Here is a 23,008-nt window from a genome sequence, read left to right as displayed (position 1 = left end):
CCAGAGAATTTGGAGTATATCCCTAAAATACCATTCCCTTCCCATGACCATTAACATTTAAAGGCTGTCATCATTTCTTCTGGCGACATCGCCATGTAGACAAATCGCTCACTCCTTTCAAGAACGTCATAAATCAAAAATCGACGATTTTCAGTTATGTATGTTTTCAGAATGCCTAGGAAATGTACTATATCCCAGCAAAAAAGGCATATTTTTAACTTAATATTTACCCGTTACAGGGCAGAAAATGTTTTTTTTTGCATTTTGAAGAAAAGTTATTGTTTAATTATTTTTTCAAATGTACTAAATATTTTTCAAATGGAGAAAAAACCTTCAGGTTGTACCTAAAAAGATCTGTTGCACAGTAAAAAGTTCAATAAGTGGCTTGATATTTATTTTTATACTGTCATTCGACATCGACTTTATTCCGGTGAGTCCAATGTCGAATGTCATTCGACATTTTTTTCTTCATCAGTTTAGAGTTAAAATACAAGCAAACTTATTTTTTTCTCACTCGTATTTAGTGTAAAATGTAATAATAAAAGATAAGATTGTATACATTCAAAATAAAAATAAATTTTAAACACAAGTGTAGTTTTATTTAAAAAAAAACTTGGATGTATTGTTAAACCCTGTAATACTGTAAATCTATTGTGGACCTGGTGGATTTTTAAAGTTTTTTTTATGGACCGGAAAGGGTTAAACTTCAAAAACGTTCTCCAGAAAAATCAAGTTTTTTGATAAAATGACGTTCTTGAAAGGAGTGAGCGACTTGTCTAAAAAACTGAAGGACTCGTTTACATCAATTAATTCAAAAATGGTATTTTGCAAGTGTTCTATTTTTATATTATATTTAAAGCTCAGTTCTTGTCTAATTTCTCTGGTTCTTCTCCCATATTGCAGATTCTCAATTTTACATTCTGCAACAGCACTCCAACTTCTTCTCCGCTTTCAATTTTTGTTTTCTTTGCCTTCTTTCCAGCAAAATGGGCGACGGTCTCTTCTATCGACCTGCCTTTGGTCTCTGGCTGGAAGAGGGCCGATATCAGGATGGCCAGGCAGCCGTCCAAAGCGAAGAACCAAAAGACTACGTGGTTGCCAAAGGCTGCGACAACTGAGGGGTAGAATTGAGCGATGATGAATGTGGAGATCCACATGCTTGTCAGTCCGATGCTTGTGCACAGACCGCGGACCTGGAAAATTATGATAACAAGAGTTAAATATTATCTTCTTCTTCTGCGCGTGTCATGTCAGGCCCCCTCTAGTCGACTATCTCTTGAGATTAATTGTATTTGTATTGGGCAGCTCTAAACAGCGCCTTGACGGTTCTGATCGTCGTCTTTACTAAATTATAACTACACCGCTTCCCCACAGGTAGGCAGATGGAATAGAACGCCACACCATTCTATCTATGAAAATATTATTTGCCTCTTCTACATTCATGAATCTCCTTATACACACCCGACGATTATTTCGACTCCTGACCTGGCCGCTTTCAAGTATTTGACATACGTGATGGTGAAAAATACTTGAACCATCACCAGTATGATGATGTCAGTAAGGACGAAACCCGGTTGCTGGTCAAAAAAAAATGTCAGTACAAAACTTAAATCTTATAAATACTTGAAAGTTTATGAGGTTTACCTCGGTCTTCCTCTGCTTCTTTTTCCAACAACATTCGCCTTGTAGATTTGTTTTACCGTTCTTTCCTCACTCATTCGTTCCACATTTCCAAAACATCTCTACACACCTTTCTATATTTACAATCATATATTTATTTAAAAGGAAAATTTTCCTGAAGGAAAAATTTCCTAAAAAAAAGGTGAACCTTTTCAATACAAAAACGGTGTTTTAATAAAAAAATTCAATTATTTCAAATGTTACCTACGTATAATGAAAAAGTTATCATCTCTTATATTTAAGCTTTATGATCTTAAAAATTGGACATATTTCTTACCTGAACCAAAAAGATTTCCGATGGTAGAATGAATGGGATAGGTCCAATTCCCATGGAGTACGTACAAAGTGCCGTTGAGAGAGCCACGACGGGAAGCCAACCCCATGAACTGACGTCATAACCGGAATCACGAACGTAGAAGAAGGTTCCAAGAGAACCCATGCACAGGACCACAGTGAAGCAGGAAGTGATGAGAAGAATCTGGACGATAGAAAATATTCAATCAAGAATTATCCATACTATCTAATAAACCTCAAGGGTGCTTAATACAGATATGGATTATGATATGAAAATGGTAATGATAGGTAAGAAAAAATATTAATGAAAAACGTCGTCGATCGACTGAGTCTGAAGGGGGGAAAGTGGAGCCGCCTTATTCTCGGTCTTCTTGGTCTGGAGCATGGCCAAGATGTTGGGCAGGACGCCTTCCTGAGCGATGAGTTGAGTTACAACATTTTGAGTGTGTCCAAATACTTGTTCACCAATCTGGATTTTCTACAATTATAGCACTATTTTTCATATACGAAAAATACTCCTATAATTAGAGATAATCCAGATTGGTGAACAAGTATTTGGACACACTCAAAATGTTGTAAATAAATTATCTGGTCAATTTATAAGCTAAAATGATAAAAATTAAAGTGTTTATAATCCAGGATTCGGACCTCATATACTAATAAAAGAGTTTCTGCTCAATAAAAAGCTTCTCTTCATCTCACCAATAGATGTCTCTTGTGAAGTTCTTAGTGATTCAAGAAAAATGTTTCAAAATTGGTTCATATAAATAGAACTTCCAAGAATTTGAGAAGTGTGGTTGTCAATAATGGGTAGAATTAGTGAATGTTACAAGTGTGTAAAATGATTACTTAAACCAACCTATGACGGTCGTCAGCCCCGTAAATGCCCAGACTTCCATATTCTTCTTCATCTTTGATGAGATGTCAAATAATAATAGAAAAAATATTTATGAAAAACGTCGTCAATCGGCTGAGTCTGAAGGGAGGAAAGTGGAGCCGCCGTATTATTGCGCCTTCTTCTCGGTCTTCTCGGTCTTCTTGGTCTGGAGCATGGCCAAGATGTTGGGCAGGACGCCTCCCTGAGCGATGAGCTGAGTCGACAAATTAATACAAAATGTGAGTTAAAAATTAAATGTAATATACCTTTCTGCCAAGTCTTTCAATCAGCGATGAAGCAACGAAGGATCCAGCTAGCTGAAGGACTCCAATGATAATGCTGGATACGTTGGGCGATAGAGTGCTTCCTGCTTCTTTAAAAATGATGTTCGCATACGACAACACGGCGAACATGCCTATGAAGCATTGGGTCGTCAGTAGAGATGTGGTCAAAGCGAGAGCCCTCAAAGATGGCGGAGAATTGACTGTAACAATGGTCATAAATTGAATATAATATTAATTAATAAAGATGATAGCATATTCTTCCTCTTTTTCTTATTCTTTTTGTAGATCCTAAGGATCTGTTTGTGTCTGCGCTTGTCACTCTTGGGATTTTTGCCGCTGATGGGCTGTCTTTCCACCTTTTTGGAGGTCTGCCTAGGGGTCTGCGTCCTACATGGTTTCCTTAAAGAGCGACACGTGGAAGTCTGTCTGCTGATTGTGTTTTCTCATTTCTTTCTTTTAAATATACTTCTTTTGCCTATTAATTATACCTGTTTATAGTTTTTACATTTTGCCATGCATTAGCATTAGTTTTGGTTATTTGAAAAAATCTTTTTTGTTAGGTACTTTATTATTTGTGTTCCAGTCTTGTTAACCTTAATCCCATGTCCCAAAATGAGAAATAGAAATTACTCATCGGGAATATTATATGTATATATGATTTATGTATGTGATATGTTTTGAAATAAATAAATAAAATAAAGATATTTTGTTTACATGCATATTCTTGGTATATTATTATTAATATTTAAATAATTTACTTTGTGGTTAGTCATTTTTACTTTAACGTTTTTTTTACAAAAATACTAGTAATATTGTTAGTTAATAACCACTCACCGAGATTTTTATGTCTACCGGTTTCGAGACGTACCCGTCTCTTCGTCAAGACAATCACTACAACATTATGCAAACAATACTACCCGTCACCACCATAGCATATTCACACACTTGAAACTAAACTAGTGCATCTCAGACTTCGGCTCTTAATGCATGCATGTTCAGCAACCCCTAGTGCATGTTGATCCTCGAGTCGACCAAAATCGCATGTGATAGTAAGTGTGTGAATGGTGCGATGATGGTGACAGATAGTATTGTTTGGATGCTGTTGTAGTAATTGTCCTGACGAAGAGACGGGTACGTCTTAGAACAGGCAAACATAAAAATATCGGTGAGTGGTTATATACTAATATTACTAACATTTTTGTAAAAAAAATAAAAGTAAAGATGGTTGAATTCAAAATTGAGATATCAGAACTCATAATTGTTTCCGCATCTCCGCAGGAGTAGGCAGAGAGAATAGAACGTCACACCAATGTCTTTGTTGTGACGTGTGTGAATGTGGTTCATAGTAGTAGAGGAAGGCTAAGGAAAATTTGGTAATATCAGATATTTTAAATATTCGAAAGTGGTCAGGTCAGTTGTCGGAATAATCGGTGGATACGTACGAGGCGTTGCATAAATGTGAAAGAGGCTAAGATTGTTCGCAAAGACAGATTGGTGTGGCATTCTATTTATTATATTATGTTAGTTATTTTGTAAGCTGGTTTATAGCAATAAAGTTGGTTTTTCGCAGATACTTTGTAGCACATTTTATTAGTTGTTATTTGGAGTTGCTATGCAATGCACAATAACATTTAAGATTTAGTTTTTGGTAAGGGAATGTAATTAATTATGAGTATTTTAATGTTTTTGATGTTTTAGAATTCAATAAACCCTGACGATGACAAGATTCTTGTCGAAACCGGTAGGTTAAAGTGTACTAATAATAAAAAAGTGGTTAAAACAGAGTTGTTTAATTTTTTAAAGTTGTTTTTCTTACTTACTTAAAAACTTGAAGGACGATACTTTTTCTTGCCTTTTGCTGTATACGTCTGCTGAAAAAAATGTGGTGAGTTAAACAGAAATTTAAGAGGTAATTCACATTTCCAAATATAATATGAAGTGCAAAATATTATCACCTTCTCCAGTATTGGAATAAGTTCTGCCGCCTGAAGCTTTGGATTCTTGTATCAATTGGTTCAACTCATTTTTGACCAGTGGACTGTTTTCTGGAACGCGTCTGAGCCATGCCAAGGCTTCTGCAGCTTCCTGGGCATATAACACGACTTTGAAATAATTAAAATAACAACAGTTTTAAGTTTTCATCTCTAGGATGTGTTTATAGCACATTGAAAGCTGTCCCACCGCATGCCCAGATCTGATACAGAAGCATCTAGGCTTCCTGACAGATCTGCTCTTGCAAAGCATTTTTTTAAAACTAAGTTCTGAAATTTATTGAAAAAGTGAAACAATATAAAATTGTATTCCGATCTTACTGTGAATTTACATTTAAAAGCTTTCAATATCCTTGTCACTGCCAATCCAAATAAATTCAAGATTGTAAATCCGTCACCAAATTTTCTAGAAATACCCGGTGAAAGGGATTAGTATTTAGTTATAGCACAAGTTGTTTTCAATGCACAATGCCTGCATCGCTTCTATTCTCTTATAAGGTTGTGAGACGTGACACCTTCAAAGGCCCAGAGCAGCCGTAAACTCAGCAGTGAGATAGTTGCCTGTTAAGAATTTTAAACGTTCAGTGGTATGACTTCGTGAGGAACCAGGAAATATGATGTACGATGCCACAAAAGAACCACTACGAGATTATTCACCCTATGGTTAGTATAAATGTATATACGAGTATGTTATATATGTGTCTCAGCTTGAGATGAAGCGTCTTTCATTTTTGTAAAAAATAAGATTAAAGCCCGAGTATCTAATGGGTTATGGTGACCTGGTGTTTGGCTTGTACGAATTCTCAACTGAGGGTACCACTGTCAGTCAAAATTCTCAATCTATCAATATACGAAAGAAATCCAATAACAATGCATATGTGTGTTACATCTTTCGAAAATTAATTCAATATGGATGTTAGATAATGGACAGAATGGTAAACATTACACGAGTGTATAAGATGATTACTTAAGCCAGCCAAAGGCAGGTCATAAGTTCTGGGATGTTCAGACTTCTATCTCCGTTTGTATAAAGCGATAGATGCTTCGTCTACTGTTGAAACACCAATAATAAACGAGTATATTAATATATTCGTCCGCCTCCGTGGTGTAATGGTCAGCACGCTCGGCTACCGTACTGGAGGTCCCGGGTTCAATTCTCCTGTAGCGGGTAAATAAATATATATGTAATTTTTTCACTCTAATATTTATTCAATACTGTATTACCTGGACTGGTACTGGGCTGATTACCTTTCCTTCGTGTGTTAACGATCAAGATAACACTGTGTTTATATAATACAGTGCCCTATGCATCATTGGGGTGTGAATAAGGGTTTGAATTGAAAAGTATTAATATATCATCCGTAGGGTGAAAAATCCAATGCCTGATCTTTTAGAATAAATAATATAAAAAATGTTAATATCTTGAGATTGTCTTTGAAGCAACGTTAGTAATAGTAGACTGGAGATGTAGTCTTTAATTTCTTATTCTTGATATTCAATCCAATAACTGACATTTATTTATCAAGATTTATAACCAAATCAAAGAATGATACAGAAAAACAGGCTTTATTTTGTGGGAAGAGGGAGAAAAAACTAACGGCAAGGACAATCGTGAGAAGCTGGTAGTAACAGACAGTTGAAGAAAAGATCACAAGAGAACAGTCTCTCAGAAGATTGAAACAACAAATAAAAGAGTTAAAAGGGTCAACGATGAAAGCTGTCTCGGACAATTATAATATAAATAAAAAATATTTAAGCCGTCTTAAGAATCTCAGAGGGTGGAATTTGACGAATATACTCGTACAGCCTTTGGGGGTCATAAGAACGAAAATGGTGAAAACCCTCTTTCTTACCTTGAATTTCTTGAATTTCACCAGGTCTGACGGGGTGTCAGGCATCCGAGACATCAAGACGATGAATATTACCGGGAAACATATCAGTATCCCGAGATTGATGAAGTACCCGATGTAGGCTCCGATGACGTACATGAAGATAATGCCCGTGTTAAAGGAGAAGGTCAGGCAGACGCCCAACATGCCTCTGGCCTCAACACTGGCCACCTCCGAGGAGTACAGAGGAACGATGACCAAAGCGCCTGCGGAACCGATGCCGATGATGAACCTCGCGAAAATCATGGCCATCGGGTTCAGCCATAGCAGCTTTAGACTCCAACAGGTCTGGTGAAGAAATTGGCACAGTCAGAAATATGCATTGGATTGTACATCGAATGGATTACAGGGATTTTTCTTGTAGATTGTGTGTTGGCCAATTGATGAGATGGTTTTTTTAATTAAAAAATAAATTATTAGTTGCCTTAGAAACTTTTCGTTGCCTATTCTTCTTCTTTGGTCTCAATCCTGCGGATTGGTCTGTAGCAACAGATGACATCTCTTTCGCCATTCTCGCCTATTTTCGGAAGTCCTCTTTAGCTCCTCATACGTCGAGCAGCCCATGTTTTCGTAGTCGCTTAGGTATTGGCAGCGTGGGCGTCCTCTGGCTTTTATTCCCTCCATCGTCCCCTCTATTATTTGGCGCAGGAAACCCTCTTGTCTTAGCACGTGGCCGATCCATTCGGCGCGTCTTTGGAGATAGTCGCGATTAGGTGCTTCCTTTCCTTGATCAATCGTAGCACCTCGTCGTTGGAGATGTGGTCTCTCCAGGATATCCCGAGCATTATTATGTACAAGGATTTATAGCATATTTAGTTTTTATGCCTTTAAAATGTGTATAGTAAATAATAAATTAATAAGGTTGATCCGTAAAAAAGAATAAAAAAATACAATAGACACAATGGATTCAATATCTTATATCAATCAAGATTTGTCACATAGCTCATTTATATGTCATATTTTCTAAATAAGACACCACTAAATCTGGATAGATGGTCCACCTCCGTAGTGTAATGGTCAGCACGCTCGGCTACCGTACTGGAGGTCCCGGGTTCAATTCCCAGGGGGTCAATTAAATATAAGTGATTTTTTCACTATATTATTTATTTAATATTACCCTGGACTGGTACCTGAAGCGGAGGGCTGATCACCTTTCCTTCATGTGTAAACGATCAAGATAACACTGCGTTTATATGACGCAGTGCCCTATGCACCATTGATGTGCGGATAAGGGTTAGAGAAATCTGATAGATCTTTATGTCCTACTGCCTCTTCAATTTTTGCTCTTCAACACGTTGCAGTGCCTTATGCACCATAAGGTCAAGATCAAGAATAATATGTATAGCAACCTTACAAATTTATAACGCAAATCACAAATTTTATTTTATTACTTTTATTAATTTTATTTTATTATTTAGTTTTATTAAACTTACCAAAAAGAGCATTGATGTCGTCAAAAGAGCTCGCTTTCTTCCCAACTTGTCTGCGAGCCATCCGTACAGGGGTGTTCCAACAATGGCTCCCACGCAGAAGGAAGACGCTATCATCGAAGTCTCCAAGTCTGTCAATGGTTTGCCTAGAGGTGAGTCGTCGGCTTTAAGTATGGGTAGAGATGGAGACACCCAGCCGACGACAGAGCCCTGATTAAAGATCAAAATGTTACCTGAAATTGGGGAGATAATTCAATAAAACAGTTTCTGCTCAATAAAAAGCTTCTTTTCATCTCACCAATAGATGTCTCTAGTGAAGTTCTGATGATTCGAGAATAATGTTTCAAATCTGGTTCATACATATATATGGAACTTCCAAGAATTTGATTAGTGTAGTTGTCAATAATGGGTAGAATTGGTGAATGTTACACGTGTGTAAAGTACCCTGTTTTGGAGGCGTGGCCGTCCTCTGGCGTTTGTTCTCCTATTACCAGGTGCAGGAACTTCTCCTGCCTCCCCACGTGACCGGTCCATTTGACGTCTCTTGGAGATAGTCGCGAGCAGGTGCTTTCTTTGTGTGATTATTCATAGTAGGTACCTCGTCGTTGGAGATGTGATCTCTCCATGATATCCATTCTTCTATAGGTCCACATCTCGAAAGCATTCAGCCTATTCTTATCTCTTTCAGATAAGCACCATATCTCGCAGTAACTATTTATAGACTCTTCTCATAATGCGACCAAACTATACAAAAAACTAGTTCAACAAGTAATACTCAACATTTTGAGTGTGTTCAAATACTTGTTCACAAGTCTGGATTTTCTCAAATTAGGAGTTACTTTATTTTATTTTTAAATTTTATTTTAAATGTTTTACTCAAAATGGTGTATATAAATTAACAAATTAGGTCAAATTATAAGCTGAAATAAAACAATGAAAGAGGATATTTTCATGTGTTTCTCATGTATGTGATTATAATCCAGGATTCGGAGCTCACAAATAAATGAAAGCGTTTCTTTCATCTCACCATAGATGTCCTTAGTGAAATTCTATTGATCAAAGCACTATGTTCTGAAATTGAACAGTATGTTTAGAAGTTACAAGAATTTGAGTAGTGTGGTTGTCAATTGTGTATAGAATTGGTGAATGTTACACGTGTGTAAAGTGATCACTTAAACCAGCTTATGACGGTCGAAAGCCCCAAAAATACCCAGACTTCTATATTCTTCTTCATCTTTTTTGAGGTGTCAAAAATAATATAAGATAATACTCACTTATTATAACGGCTATGAACTGATTTCGGAGTCCGCCATTCGTATCTGAAGCTTTTTCTGTATCCATTATATATAATTTTCAGTTTAAAATTTGAAGAGTTTCACTATAAACTATGTTACAATTTTAACCTTCGAGAACATTTATCAAGTTTTAATTTAATAAACATGAATACATTTTGTTGACAAAATTTCAAAGCGAGATTCACGTAACAATTTTTAATATCTTCTAATGTTTCTGTCCAAAAATGAGAGAAGAATGTCGTGATAAAGGTTTTATTTGTTTAAACATGGATAGTAAATTAAAGATATGATACAAAGTATATGTTTTTGGTAAAGTATAATGCATCAAAGGCATTTTAAAAGTCCTTAATATTATTTATTTATTTAAACTTCATGTACAGATAAGAAATTAGTACATTGGCGGGCTTATTGCTAAAAAGCAATATCTTACAACTAACCAAAAACAGACCAGTGATGTTGATCAAAACGTTTGATACCATATATGTATAGCAAATCAGAGGGTAGACAGTACTTGAACATTTAAATAAACATAAATTACAAAAGATGATAATAAGGAGGGCAAAGGGAAGGAGGTAGAGGAAAAAACTAAGGGAGGAGGTTTGATGGACAGTTAGGATTCTAATGATAGATAGTAATGTCTCAGACGTTTCTTAAAAGTTATTAGAGAGGGTGAATTTTTAACAAGGAGAAGTAATTCATTCCATATTATTTTTTGACAAATCATCAAAGATGAAGAAGAATATGGAAGTCTGGGCATTTACGGGGCTTACGACCGTCATAGGTTGGTTTAAGTGATCACCTTAGACACGTGTAAAATTCACCAATTCTACCCATTATTGACAACCACACTTCTCAAATTCTTGGAAGTTCTATATATATAAACCAATTTTGAAACATTATTCTTGAATCACTAGAACTTTACAAGAGACATCTATTGGTGAGATGAAAAGAAGCTTTTTATTGAGCAGAAACACTTTTTATTAGTATGTGAGGTCCGAATCCTGGATTATAATCACATACAGGAGAAACGCTATAAAATATCCTTTTATTTTTTTATTTTAGCTTAAATTTGACCAGTTAATTTATTAACAACATCTTGAGTGTATCCAAATACATGTTCACAAATCTAGATTATCTCCAATTAGGAGTTATTTTTATATTATTAAAATGCCAAAATATCATAAAAAATAACTCCTAACAAAGTTTTTGGACACACTCAAGATGTCGTAAATAGTTTTGTAGTTAAAAAAATGGAAAAAAATAAGTTATTTTTAATTAATTTAGTTATTGAACAGCCCTGTTGAGGTTAATGTTTCGTGTAAGAGTAAACTGTCCGTTCTAAATCAAAGTAATCAGAAACTAAACAAGTTATCTGATAACGTCAGAAAAATACAACAAAATAGTAATAAGTCCGCGATAAGAATAAAATGTTTAAAAGAATTATAGTTTAGTCCAGTCCATAATTCTTACATAATAACTTAATGTTGTGTTTTCAAATGAATAAGTTAGAATTTATTTTATTTTCCATGGACTGATATGGTCAGGAACATTCTGTAAATTTCGCAACTTAGTTCATTTAAAAAAATGCTTTGCAAGAGAGGGTCTGCCAGGAAGCCTAGATGCTTCTGTATCAGATCTGTGAATGCGGTGGGACAGCTTTTAATATGACTATACTACCTTCTAGGTACAGACATACCCATTGGCTTTCCGCATTCTCAAATAAATATAAACATAGATTAAAAATAAATATAAACATTCATGGACTGATATAGTCAGAAACGCAAATGTGCTCCAAAGAACAAGAGCAGGGAGACAGTTGCTGACTGATATCAAGGTCCGGAAGGTGCCCTATCTGGGGCATGTGCTGAGAGGAGACAAGTACGAGCTATTGCACCTAGTGGAGGGTCCACGAGGTGTGGGCAGAAGGCAGATCTCCTGGCTCCGGAATATACTTGACTGGACTTTTTGTGCTGCCCTCATCTGTGCTGCACAATCAGTCATATGATGTGATTGGACCCCTTCATCAGCCTCTCTCATCCAAGTGTTGTAAGTGTGCTGAAGCAAATATACCATTCCTCTGCGACCTAGATATACTTAAAATCCATAGTCCTGAGAAGGAATACCAGGCAGACTCAAGCTACTCTAACAGGGTCTAACAATTGTGTCGGGTTGTGGTCCTGAGGTTATGTCGCGGACTCTCGAGTCAGAGTTTCTCGGTTCGACACCACCCTAATGAACCGCTTGGGCTGACACAAATAGTATGAAATAGAAATATGTATTTTTGTAAATAATAAAAACACTAATATTTCTCTTTTGTACAAAAAAGGACTAGGAAAGCCCTTATCAGATACCCTTTTTCGGATGTATGCAAGAATATAAAAGAGAAGAACTAACGCCGAATAAAAGTCAAGTCATTAATTGGGTAAGATATCCAAAATAGAATTCTACATTTACTCTGACTTAGGTTAGTGTTTGATAATGTCCTAAGAAGACGAAACGCGTCACGTATTAAAATATACATAAATAAAAGTAGAATTCAATCCAACAAACCTTGTTTTATTTTGGATATATTACCCAACAATTCAATATGGAATTCTACCAACTGTCTACAGTTACAATAAACAAGTCATTAGTGTTATTCGTTTATTCTTTCTCCATTTTTTCGTTTTCAAAGTTATTAATAACAAGTTTAACATTCTGCAGCAGTACTCCAACTTCTTCTTCAGTATCCAGATTATTTTTCTTCACTTTCTTCCCTTCAAAGTGTGCCACTATTTCTTCTATCGGTCTTCCTTTGGTTTCAGGCTGGAAGAACACGGATATCGCAATGGCCAGACAGCCCACGAAGGAGAAAAACCAAAACACGACGTGGCTTCCCAAGGCAGCCACGACGGCGGGATAGAACTGGGCGATAATGAACGTTGATATCCACATGGTGGTTAGGCCGATGCTCGTACACAAACCACGAACCTGAAGAGATAAAAAAGGTGAATGCAGAAACATGAATAAGACCTAAGAGAAGATGTGATGTCATCTTTGATGAGATGTCAAAAATAATAATATGAAAATAACTCCTGTAATTGGAGATAATCCAGATTTTGTGAACAAGTATTTGGACACACTCAAAATGTTGTAAATAAATTATCTGGTCAAATTATAAGCTTAATAATAAAAATGAAAATGGTATTTTTTGGCGTTTCTCATGTGTGTGATTATAATCCAGGATTCGGACCTCACATACTAATAAAAGAGTTTCTGCTTAATAAAAAGCTTCTTTACATCTCACCAATAGATGTCTCTAGTGAAGTTCTAGTGATTCAAGAACAGGGTTTCTAAATTGGTTCATATATATAGAACTTCCAAGAATTTGAGTAGTGTGGTTGTCAATAATGGGTAGAATTGGTGAATGTTACACGTGTGTAAAGTGATCACTTAAACCAGCCTATGACGGTCGTCAGCCCCGTAAATGCCCAGACTTCCATATTCTTCTTCATCTTTGATGAGATGTCAAAAATAATACTAAGAGAAGAATTTAAAATCCCCCTAAAACAATCTTCACTCGATACATTAATAATGTCCGCCTCTATAGTGTAATGGTCAGCATGCTCGGCTACCGTACTGGATTCGATCCCCAGGGGGGGAGGTAAAATAAATATATATAATTTTTCACCATATATAATTAAAATGTAACTTTGTTTTAAAATCGGTATAAATATTTTATTATAACTTAATTATAATGTCTACCGGTTTCAAAGCAAACCGCTTCTTTATCAAGTATTAATCAGTCTTGATAAACAAGCGGTTAGCTTCGAAACCGGTAGACATTATAATTAAGTTATAATAAATCATTTATGGTGACTTTAAAACAAAATTGCATTTTAATTATTAAATGGAAAATCACAAAGTTAGTGCTTTATATAAAATATATAATTATTCACTCTTATTTAATTTGTAAATCACTTTTATAGTATTTATTTTCACTAATATTTAGTTTATATTACCCTGGACTGGTACCTAATCACCTTTACTTCGTGTGTTAACGATCAAGATGACACTGCTTTTATATGATGCAGTGCCCTATGCACCATTGAGTGAGGATAAGATTAAAAAAACAACATGTTTTGATATCTCAACATAGATGGTGAATATGGATATGGAAGTCTGGGTATTAACAGGGTTTATGACCTATCATAGGCTGATTAAGTGATCACTTTACACACTGCAACACTCACCATTCAACCCATGATTTACAACCATTGTAATAAAATTTTTGAAACTCCTACATATCGCCCACTCCTTTCAAGAACCTCAAAAATAAAAAAAAAACTTGATTTTTCAGGAGAACGTTTTAAAAGTTTAAAAATATAATACAATGTATTAAAAATAAATATCAAGCCACTTAATGAACTTGTGCAACAGATCTTTTAAGGTATAATCTGAGGGTTTTTTGTCCATTTGAAAAATATTTAGTATATTTAAAAAATAAATAATTAAACAATACCTTTTCTTAAAAATGCAAAAACAACACTTTCTGCCCTGTAGCGGGTAAATATTAAGTTTAAAATATGCCGCTTTTGCTGGGATATAGTACATTTTTTGGGCATTCCGAAAACATGCATAACTGAAAATTGACGATTTTTGTTTTATGACGTTCTTGAAAGGAGTGAGCGATATATCATTAATCTCATGACCCTGTAAATATGAGCTCACAAGAGTCATCTTTGTTGGATTGAAAAAGCTTTTATTTAACAGATACCCTTTTTTAGGATGTATGCAAGAATAATAAAAAAATATGTGTACCTGAACGAGAAACACTTCCGATGGAAGAATGAATGGAACAGGTCCTATTCCCGTGGAGAATGTGAAAAGTGCCGTGGACAGAGCGACTACAGGAAGCCAACCTAACGAGGCGACGTCATATCCGGAATCACGTACGTAGAAGTAGGCCCCCAAGGAACTCATCGACAGGATAACAGAGCAGCAGGAAGAGATGAGAATAATCTAGAAAAAAATATCACATTAGATTGTTTTTTTTTGACCCGGTACTTGGTCCGTTGTAAATTTTACAACGGACATTCAATCAATTTTTTTCAGTCCACAATCCAGTTTTTTTAAGATTACGGGACATTCGTAAAATTTACCATCCAATCTGTGGGGAGCACCGAGGCAATATATGTAAAAAAAAATAGTAACAACTAGCTTGTTTATTAATTTTATGGTCGTATTTTATTTGAAGGTCTCAAAAAACCTGTGTAAAAAATTAAGTAAACGTTTTGACAAATGTAAATAAATAAAAAAAAATTACAAAATTTTGAATGTGTCCAAATAATTATTATTTTACTAAAATTAAACACTTGAATATACCACTTTATCGAGTTTTATATTTATTAACGACTAGTTTCGAAAACGACAGATGTTTTCATCTTCTGGTATAAATAAAAACTAATGTTTTAATTTGTACCAGAAGATAAAAACATCTGTCGTTTTCGAAACTAGTCGTAAACAAAAATAAAACGGTATATTCAAGTGTTTAATTTTAATGAAATAATCATGCCATTCCACAAAGTTAATGCCGAATCAATAAATAATACAAATAATTCTTCGCAAATCTGAATTATCTCCAATTAGGAGTTATTTTTTGTATTATTTTTTGACATCTCAACAAAGATGAAGAAGAATTAAAAAATATGGGCATTTGCGGGGCTTACGATCGCATAGACAGCATATGGATCGGCTTACGATCAAAATGCTGGTTAAAATGATCACTTTACACACGTGTAATATTCACCAATTCTACCCGTGATTGACAACCACACTATTCAATTTATTGAAACTCAATTATGGGTAGAATTGGTGAATGTTACACACGTGTAAAGTGAACTTAATTTGAACTTTATTACAGTGTAACGGAAAAAAGCTAGATAATATAAGTAACAAAAAAGATAGAGAAATTAGTCACAGAGCAACATTCCATCTCTTACACCAATATAAAGATATTCTTACCCGTCTACCAAGTTTGTCGATTAGCGATGACGCAACCACAGACCCGAGGAGTTGGAGAAAGCCAATTATGATGCTGGATGCCGATGGCGACAAGGTACTTCCGGCTTCCTTGAATATGGTGTTGGCATAAGACAGAATGGCGAACATGCCCATGAAGCATTGGACTATCAGAAGAGACGATGTGAGGGCCAGAGCTCTCAGAGATGGTGGAGAATTCACTAAAATTAAACAATTTTAATGTCATGTTATATTTTGTGAATAGTTTTTTGTAATGTGATAAGATGTTGTAAATAAATTATCTGGTCAAATTATAAGCTTAATAATAAAAATGAAAATGGTATTTTCTGGCGTTTCTCATGTGTGTGATTATAATCCAGGATTCGGATATCACATACGTGTGGTTCCTCGAGCGCCCGACGCGGCTGCTGAGAGAACCCGCTCCATCATTTATTTAATTTTCTCCGAACATTTACATCTCAAGTCTACAATTTTTTGCTCATCTATAAATATTGTGATTGGTGTTAACTTGAAATGATTAAAAGTTATAATTTTATAAAGGTTAGCTGTTAACTGATGAAAGTGCATCAATAATATCATTGCGTCCTTCAATATAGCAATGCTGGTCTAAACCGTGTAGTGTATTTCTAAGAATCTGTGCCGAATGAACACATGTGGCAAGTTGGCGTTAAAAAGTGCTTTGTGTTCGTCCCTTAAGGGTACTTTACGACCATAGTGTATTCATCCGAAACCCCTTACTTCTCGGGGATAAATGACTGCAATAAAAATGTGCAAAGACAATACCAATCTGAGAACATGTGCTTAAACGGTTAAATTTTATGAAATCGAACTACAAACTTAAATACCTCAATTGCGCCAGCTCCCATTTGTATGAAAGCAAAAGCGGAAAACCTCAGAGACAAAACCATCATTTCGGATCATGGAAGGGCGGCAAAAGAGGATAAAAGTGAAGTCCCGTTTGAACTGTGCTAGTCTGGAAGTTGGAAGTTGGCCATCCACAATGACGAGGAGATCAACAAGCTGCCCTCCAGCGTGACGACCATCGCTCAGGAATGCGTCCTGCCCAACACCTTGGCCATTCTCCAGCCCATGGGATCAAGAGGAAGGCGTTTTAATTTGTCGGCTCATCTTTTTCCCGCTCCTGACTCGACAGCCCGAGATCGATTGACGACGTTTTAATCCATTTTTTTATATCATTATCATCATCATCTTATTATTATTATTATTATTATCCATGTCTTTATAAGCGCCCTTGAGGTAGTATTTTACGAAAATGGCGCTATACAAATTATCCAAATTATTATTATTATTTTACTAATAAAAAAGTTTCTGCTCAGTAAAAAGCTTCTTTTCATCTCACCAATAGATGTCTCTAGTGAAGTTCTAGTGATTCAAGAATAATGTTCCGAAATCGGTTCATATATTATATATAGAATTTGAGTAGTGTGGTTTTCAATAATGGGTAGAATTGGTAAATTTTACACGTGTGTAAAGAGATCACTTAAACCAGCCTATGACGGTCGTCAGCCCCGTAAATGCCCAGACTTCCATATTCTTCTTCATCTTTGATGAGATGTCAAAAAATAATAATGTGTCAAGTGACGAAAACGTGTTCTCCTTGACGGAAAATGAAGCGAATTTTGAGTCAAGGCAATCTTTGTATACCATATTCACAACACTTTAGATGTGTCAAAACCCTTGTTCGCAAAGGGTCTCTGCTGCATGAAAAAGGTTGCTCTAATCAACCATAAATACTGTCGCGAACTCGCACATGAGACTATGAATCATGCCATGTATTAAGTGCCATGTGCCAAGTTCTAAAAATAACAAACATATACTTTTATGTTATATTATTTTCAAGTTTTTGGTGGCGAATTGTCAAATATACAAGAAGCTGGAAATACGCAATAAACAAACAAATGTATACACTGATTGGCGTTACAAAGAATAAGAAAATGATGCTGAATGCATCGAAACACGTGTCATAGTAGATTTTAAGAAATAGTGGCAGTTAATAAGTAAAAATGGATAGATTTTACTACAAAGTGACTGCAGAATCAATTAATGAAATCAATTCCCTTTGTCTAGTTCTGTAATTACTTTCCGATTTGAGCAAATTGATAATTTCAGTAGTTTAAATTAGTTAGTAGATATCAGTAAAAAAAATAAATAAATAAAACACTCACGTAGAAATTTGATTGACGACACTTTCTTTGACACATCTTGAGTTTTGACGCCCTCTGCAGAAAATCAAATGTTTAAACCAAATTTAAACTGAAATTTACATTTCTGTTTATACATATAATATATTTTTAATGGAATAACCCGCAAAGCCTCTAATTTGAGAAGCTTGTCTTGCAGGTAGGACAGTAAGGATAGGGAAGGTACATGTGAAAAATACATCACACCCTGACCAATTGAAAATAATTCTTTCTCAAATTTATTTTACACTTGTTGGGAGTCGAACTCGCAACGCCAATTTAGCAGTCGAGCGTCTACCCAACTACGCCACGGCGTCTGCGTAATTATTCTGCTCTATCTCCAGCTTACACGTTACACTGGTAGATAAGTATTATATATTTGGTTTATTCAAGTTTTGATTTTGAAAAACCCAACTTCTGCCCACAGCATGATACTCCTAACTTAATCAATGGACAAAAGACCAATCACTTTGGTCTATTGATCCAAAAAGTTGCCAACAGTAAAATACTCTCTTCTATTTAATAGATTTATATTATCCACTGACACTTCGTGATGGAATTGCATTTTTAATTTATTATTAGATTAAAACCAATATTTTTAGCTTTTCCACTTTTTTATTTGACCAGCGACCGGGTTTCGTCGTTACCGACATCATCAGACTGGTGAGAGGCTATACAAATTGTTATGTTATATATAAAAGAAGGCAGGAGTTGATAACCATGATTTGATATAATTTTATGAGAAATTAATCTCTTAATTAATTAATTCTCTTCTATTTGGTGTAGGCTTTGTGGCCTGGAGGAATCAGCCTCCTGTAATGTCAATTCCCAGTTGTCAATCTATCTCTTTGGTGTTCCTGGGTGTCGTCTACCTTTTGGTTGGCCGTGCAGTGCAATATAGGGTAGCCTGGATGGTTCCATTCTCCTCACATACCATTGTCTCCTTCGTTGTCTTCTCCACCTAACGACATTTTCCATCTCGCATATTTCTCTTATTCTGGTGTTCCTTATTCTACCTCTAAGACTCTTGCCAGATATGCTCCTTAAAGTCTTCATTTCTGACAATCTTAGCGCGTTTTTGTTGCCGACTAACTAAAATACTGTAAAGATATAATTGTTCTTACCTGTGAAAGAGGTTCCTCCTGTGGATTTGGATTCATGAATGAGTAAATCTAATTCACTTTGGACTAAATTACTTTCAACTGGAACTCTTCTTAACCACGCCAAGGCATCTTTAGCCTCCTAAAATAATGAAAATATTTTAAAAAATTTACAATTTATAATTTTTTTGGAAATCCTGCATCAATCTTATGACATATATGAGTTCATAAGAACCATGTTTGTTGGATTGAGATAGATTATATTTATCAGATGCCCTTTTATGTGTATGAAAGATCTGAGCCCTGAATTATTAGGAAAAAACGCCTTAAAAATGAATTGTTTTTTTGAACATCTGATAATTTGAACTTAAAATTTTATTCACAAAATTTTGAGTGTATCGAAATACTTGTACATAAATCTGGGTTTTTCCGGCTCAGCAATTATTTTTTTAACATCTTATCAAAGATGAAGAAGAATATGGATGTCTGGGCATTTACGGGGCTGACTGGCTGGTTTAAGTGATCACTTTACACACGTGTAACATTCTACCCATTATTGACAACCACACTGCTCAAATTCTTGGGAGTTCTATATATATGAATCAATTTAGGAACCTTGTTCTTGAATCACTAGAACTTCACTAGAGATATCTATTGGTAAGATGAAAATGAGCTTTTTATTGAACAGAAACACTTATATTAGTGTGTTAGGTCCAAATTCTGGATTATAATCACATACATGAGAAACGCAATATAATCATTATTATTAATTAAGCTTATAATTTGACTAGTTAATTTATTTACAACATTTGTGAGTGTGTCCAAATACTTGTCTTGAGTCTTACCTCAAATTTGTTTGCTTTCACAAGACACGAAGGTGTCTCAGGCATGCGAGACATGAGGATGATAAAAGCCACAGGGAAGCCGATCATTATCCACAGGGTCGTGAAGTAAGTCAGGTAGGCGCCGAGCACGTACATGAACACTATGCCGGCGTTGAAGGTGAAGCTCAGGCAGACCCCCAGCACACCTCTGTTCTCGACGTTGGACACTTCGGAAGAGTACAGAGGCACAACCACCAACGTGCCCGCCGATCCAATCCCAATGAGGAACCGTCCAAAGATCATCATGTTTGGGTCTAGCCAAAACAGTTTTAAGGTCCAACACATCTGAGGAAAATAAAAAAAAAGAGTTTATAAGAGGAAATTTAACATTTTAGTGCCATGCCAACGAATGGAACGCCATGCTAATGAACGAAATGATAAAAAATAAAGAAATAAGAATAAAGCGAGTCGATTCACAATATTTTGAGTGTGTCCAAATACTTGTTAACAAATTGTGGGGTTTCTTTCTCAATCCAAAAATTGTGTCATGAGATTGATCATACTATATACCTAGGAGTTTCAAAAATTTGAGTAGTGTGGTTGTTAATCATGGGTAGATTGGTGGATGTGGGCGTGAGTAAAGTGGTCTTCCATATTCATCTTTATCTTTGTTGAGATGTCAAAAAAATGTCAAGCGTGTTGAGTTTGTTTTCTAAACTGTGCATTTGGTGGTAGGTAGTTGCAAATTGCGCATTTGTTGTCTGGCTTAAAAATTTTCTAAATGTTTTCAAGGTTAACCTCACATTCACCATTTTCACGATTACCAGGAACCATAATATTACTTCCACTAACACTCTCATTATCATTAATAAAATAACTTAATCGTTCTAACAACTTGTAATCTTCGTTAGAAATTTCATCGACGTTCAACAATTTCGGGTTGAAATTAGGGATACTCGTATAAAAACACCAATTCAGGAAATAAATTAAATACTTTAAGTGCGATACTAAATAAAAACTTCCTGTTAAATACTGCCATTAACTAATCCCGATGTAAGGAATTGTTTTCGAAAATCTAAGATATCGCTGAAGATACAACGATAATTACTGGAAAAAGAATGATACACTTACCAAAAAGAGTGTGGATGTGCTCAAAAGCGTTCGTTTCCTTCCAAACTTATCAGTGAGCCAACCAAAAAGAGGTGTTCCTACTATGCATCCGATGCAGAACGAAGACGCTATCAAGGAACTTTGTAAATTCGTTAAAGGGTATCCCAAAGGTGAATCTTCAGCTGTTAAAATTGGTAGAAATGGCGAAACCCAACCTATTGCAGAACCTTGATTGAAGGTCAATATATTACCTACAATAAAATAGAAAAATAAATAAATTGATCCGATTTTGAATGATCATTTCCTTAAATAATAAATTAATGCAACTCATCATATGTACCTGTCTGCCGATTATTTCAACTTCTGACCTGACCACTTTCAAAATTTTGAAATATTTGATCATGCCAAGTTTTTTTGTTTTTATTCTTTAGTTGAAAAGATAAATATTTATGTTTTTATTATTTTCAAAAATACTTCAATTTCATACTATTTCTGTGAGCCATTAGAAATTATAGCCATTGATTCAATATTAGAAATAGGTATCGAATTGTGGTAGAGTGGGTTCGAACCGAGAAACTCTGACTCAAAAGCCCACGACACTTACCACGGGACCACAACCCGACACGTCTTCCTCTGTTCATATTTCTTTCACTCTTCATCTACTCTTACTTCCAAATTAATTTGTTTTGCTATTCCGTTCTTTACTCCCTCACTCCACATGTCCAAACCATCTCAACACACCTTTCTTAATTTTATCTATAATGCATCTCAGCCTTACATTATTCCTTTACTTGATAATTTGAACATCTATCATACATCGTTTTGCCGTACCTTCGTATAAAGTTACAAATAAGTTTTTAAATAAAATAAATACTAACTCACTGTTACAGCAATCAGCTGATTGCGAATTCCGCCATTCGTTTCCAAGTCATCTCGTTTACCCATTATTTTTCAATGTTGAACAAATCAATGACAATTACACTGTCAAATTCTCAGATTCTTAAATGTCAGATAGAATATTGGATTATAATTCTCAGTCCAAGTAATTGATCATTTTTTAACGATAAAAATTTGTTATTTTCCGCAAGGTGTCTACCATACAGAGAAATTCTATAGCACTAAGGCATACTACATATAACTAACGTGATCAATCCAATTTTAGAATGGAAGATAAATTATATATTTGTTTAAACATATATATTCAAATGAACTATGAAGTGAGTGAATAAATTGGCAAAAAATCTTTTGAAACTAAGATATGCATAAGAACACAACTTTTTTTGCTTTTAATGTACTTGCATCTTCTTTAAATGCTTGATCAATTCAGGTTTGTATGTCGTTATTTTAAGCATCTTTCCAGGTTCTAAACATTAAGACGATTTCTCAGTTTGCTTTTAATAAGGTTCACGCTTGGAAAAGATTGTTTGCATGAATGCATAGAATCGAAGAGCCTTCCCGCGAATTTTTGTGCCGGAGCCACACTTAAAAGGTCAAGAGGCTCTTGAACCACACTTTACCGACGTATGGCATATAGTAACGTTGATAGGATGAATAAAGGGTGATAAGTCCAACGTTCTAGAAAAAAAAAAACATGTCATTATGATGTAACATAACAAACACGTGCGAATTTAGTTCATAAACCAGGCGATTTCTACATGTTTTGGGATATCTCTAGAAGTGTCTACTCAGGTTCCACCCCCGAAAAGTTCTGATGAACACATATGACCAAAATCGAAAGTACCATTTTTTTGAGGTTGTTGTAAAATTCGCCTTGAATCTTCTTCCAATTATTCTTCTTCTTCCTTCTTCTTCTTCTTCCTGGCTTCATCCCAACTTATTATCTTAATATACAGTTAGGATCAGGTCTTTTTCTCCAAAGACTGTAGGTCCTTCTATGACATACAACGTCACCTAGGTCATGCATTCGAATCATGTTATCCTTTCTATAGTATCCATGATTTTTCTGGTCTTCCTTTAGATGTCTTTCGAGGAAGATCCATGACGATCGCCTG

At 35.3% G+C, this 23,008-nt stretch overlaps 1 protein-coding gene across 1 annotated transcript; it reads right to left on the bottom strand.

The window, feature by feature from the left end:
* Positions 1-823: 823 nt before the first annotated feature.
* LOC148303778 (uncharacterized) lies at positions 824-22,062 on the bottom strand. The gene is made up of 15 exons (XM_088269432.1): positions 21,875-22,062; positions 21,018-21,247; positions 19,908-20,231; positions 19,087-19,204; positions 17,948-18,001; positions 15,744-15,961; positions 14,541-14,741; positions 12,407-12,710; positions 8,449-8,678; positions 6,980-7,303; positions 5,091-5,220; positions 4,956-5,006; positions 3,118-3,335; positions 1,958-2,158; positions 824-1,193 (listed from the first exon to the last, which is right to left on the bottom strand). Exons 1-15 carry the CDS (start codon positions 21,939-21,941, stop codon positions 861-863), a joined length of 3,003 nt encoding a protein of 1,000 aa, XP_088125558.1. The 5' UTR covers positions 21,942-22,062; the 3' UTR covers positions 824-860.
* Between the last annotated feature and the right edge of the window lie 946 nt (positions 22,063-23,008).

Source organism: Brachycentrus maculatus, unplaced genomic scaffold (genome assembly GCF_059751285.1).
Source record: "Brachycentrus maculatus isolate JH-2025_06_01 unplaced genomic scaffold, ASM5975128v1 h1tg000349l, whole genome shotgun sequence".
NCBI lineage: Eukaryota > Metazoa > Arthropoda > Insecta > Trichoptera > Brachycentridae > Brachycentrus > Brachycentrus maculatus.
This window is presented reverse-complemented; position numbering and strand designations above follow the sequence as displayed.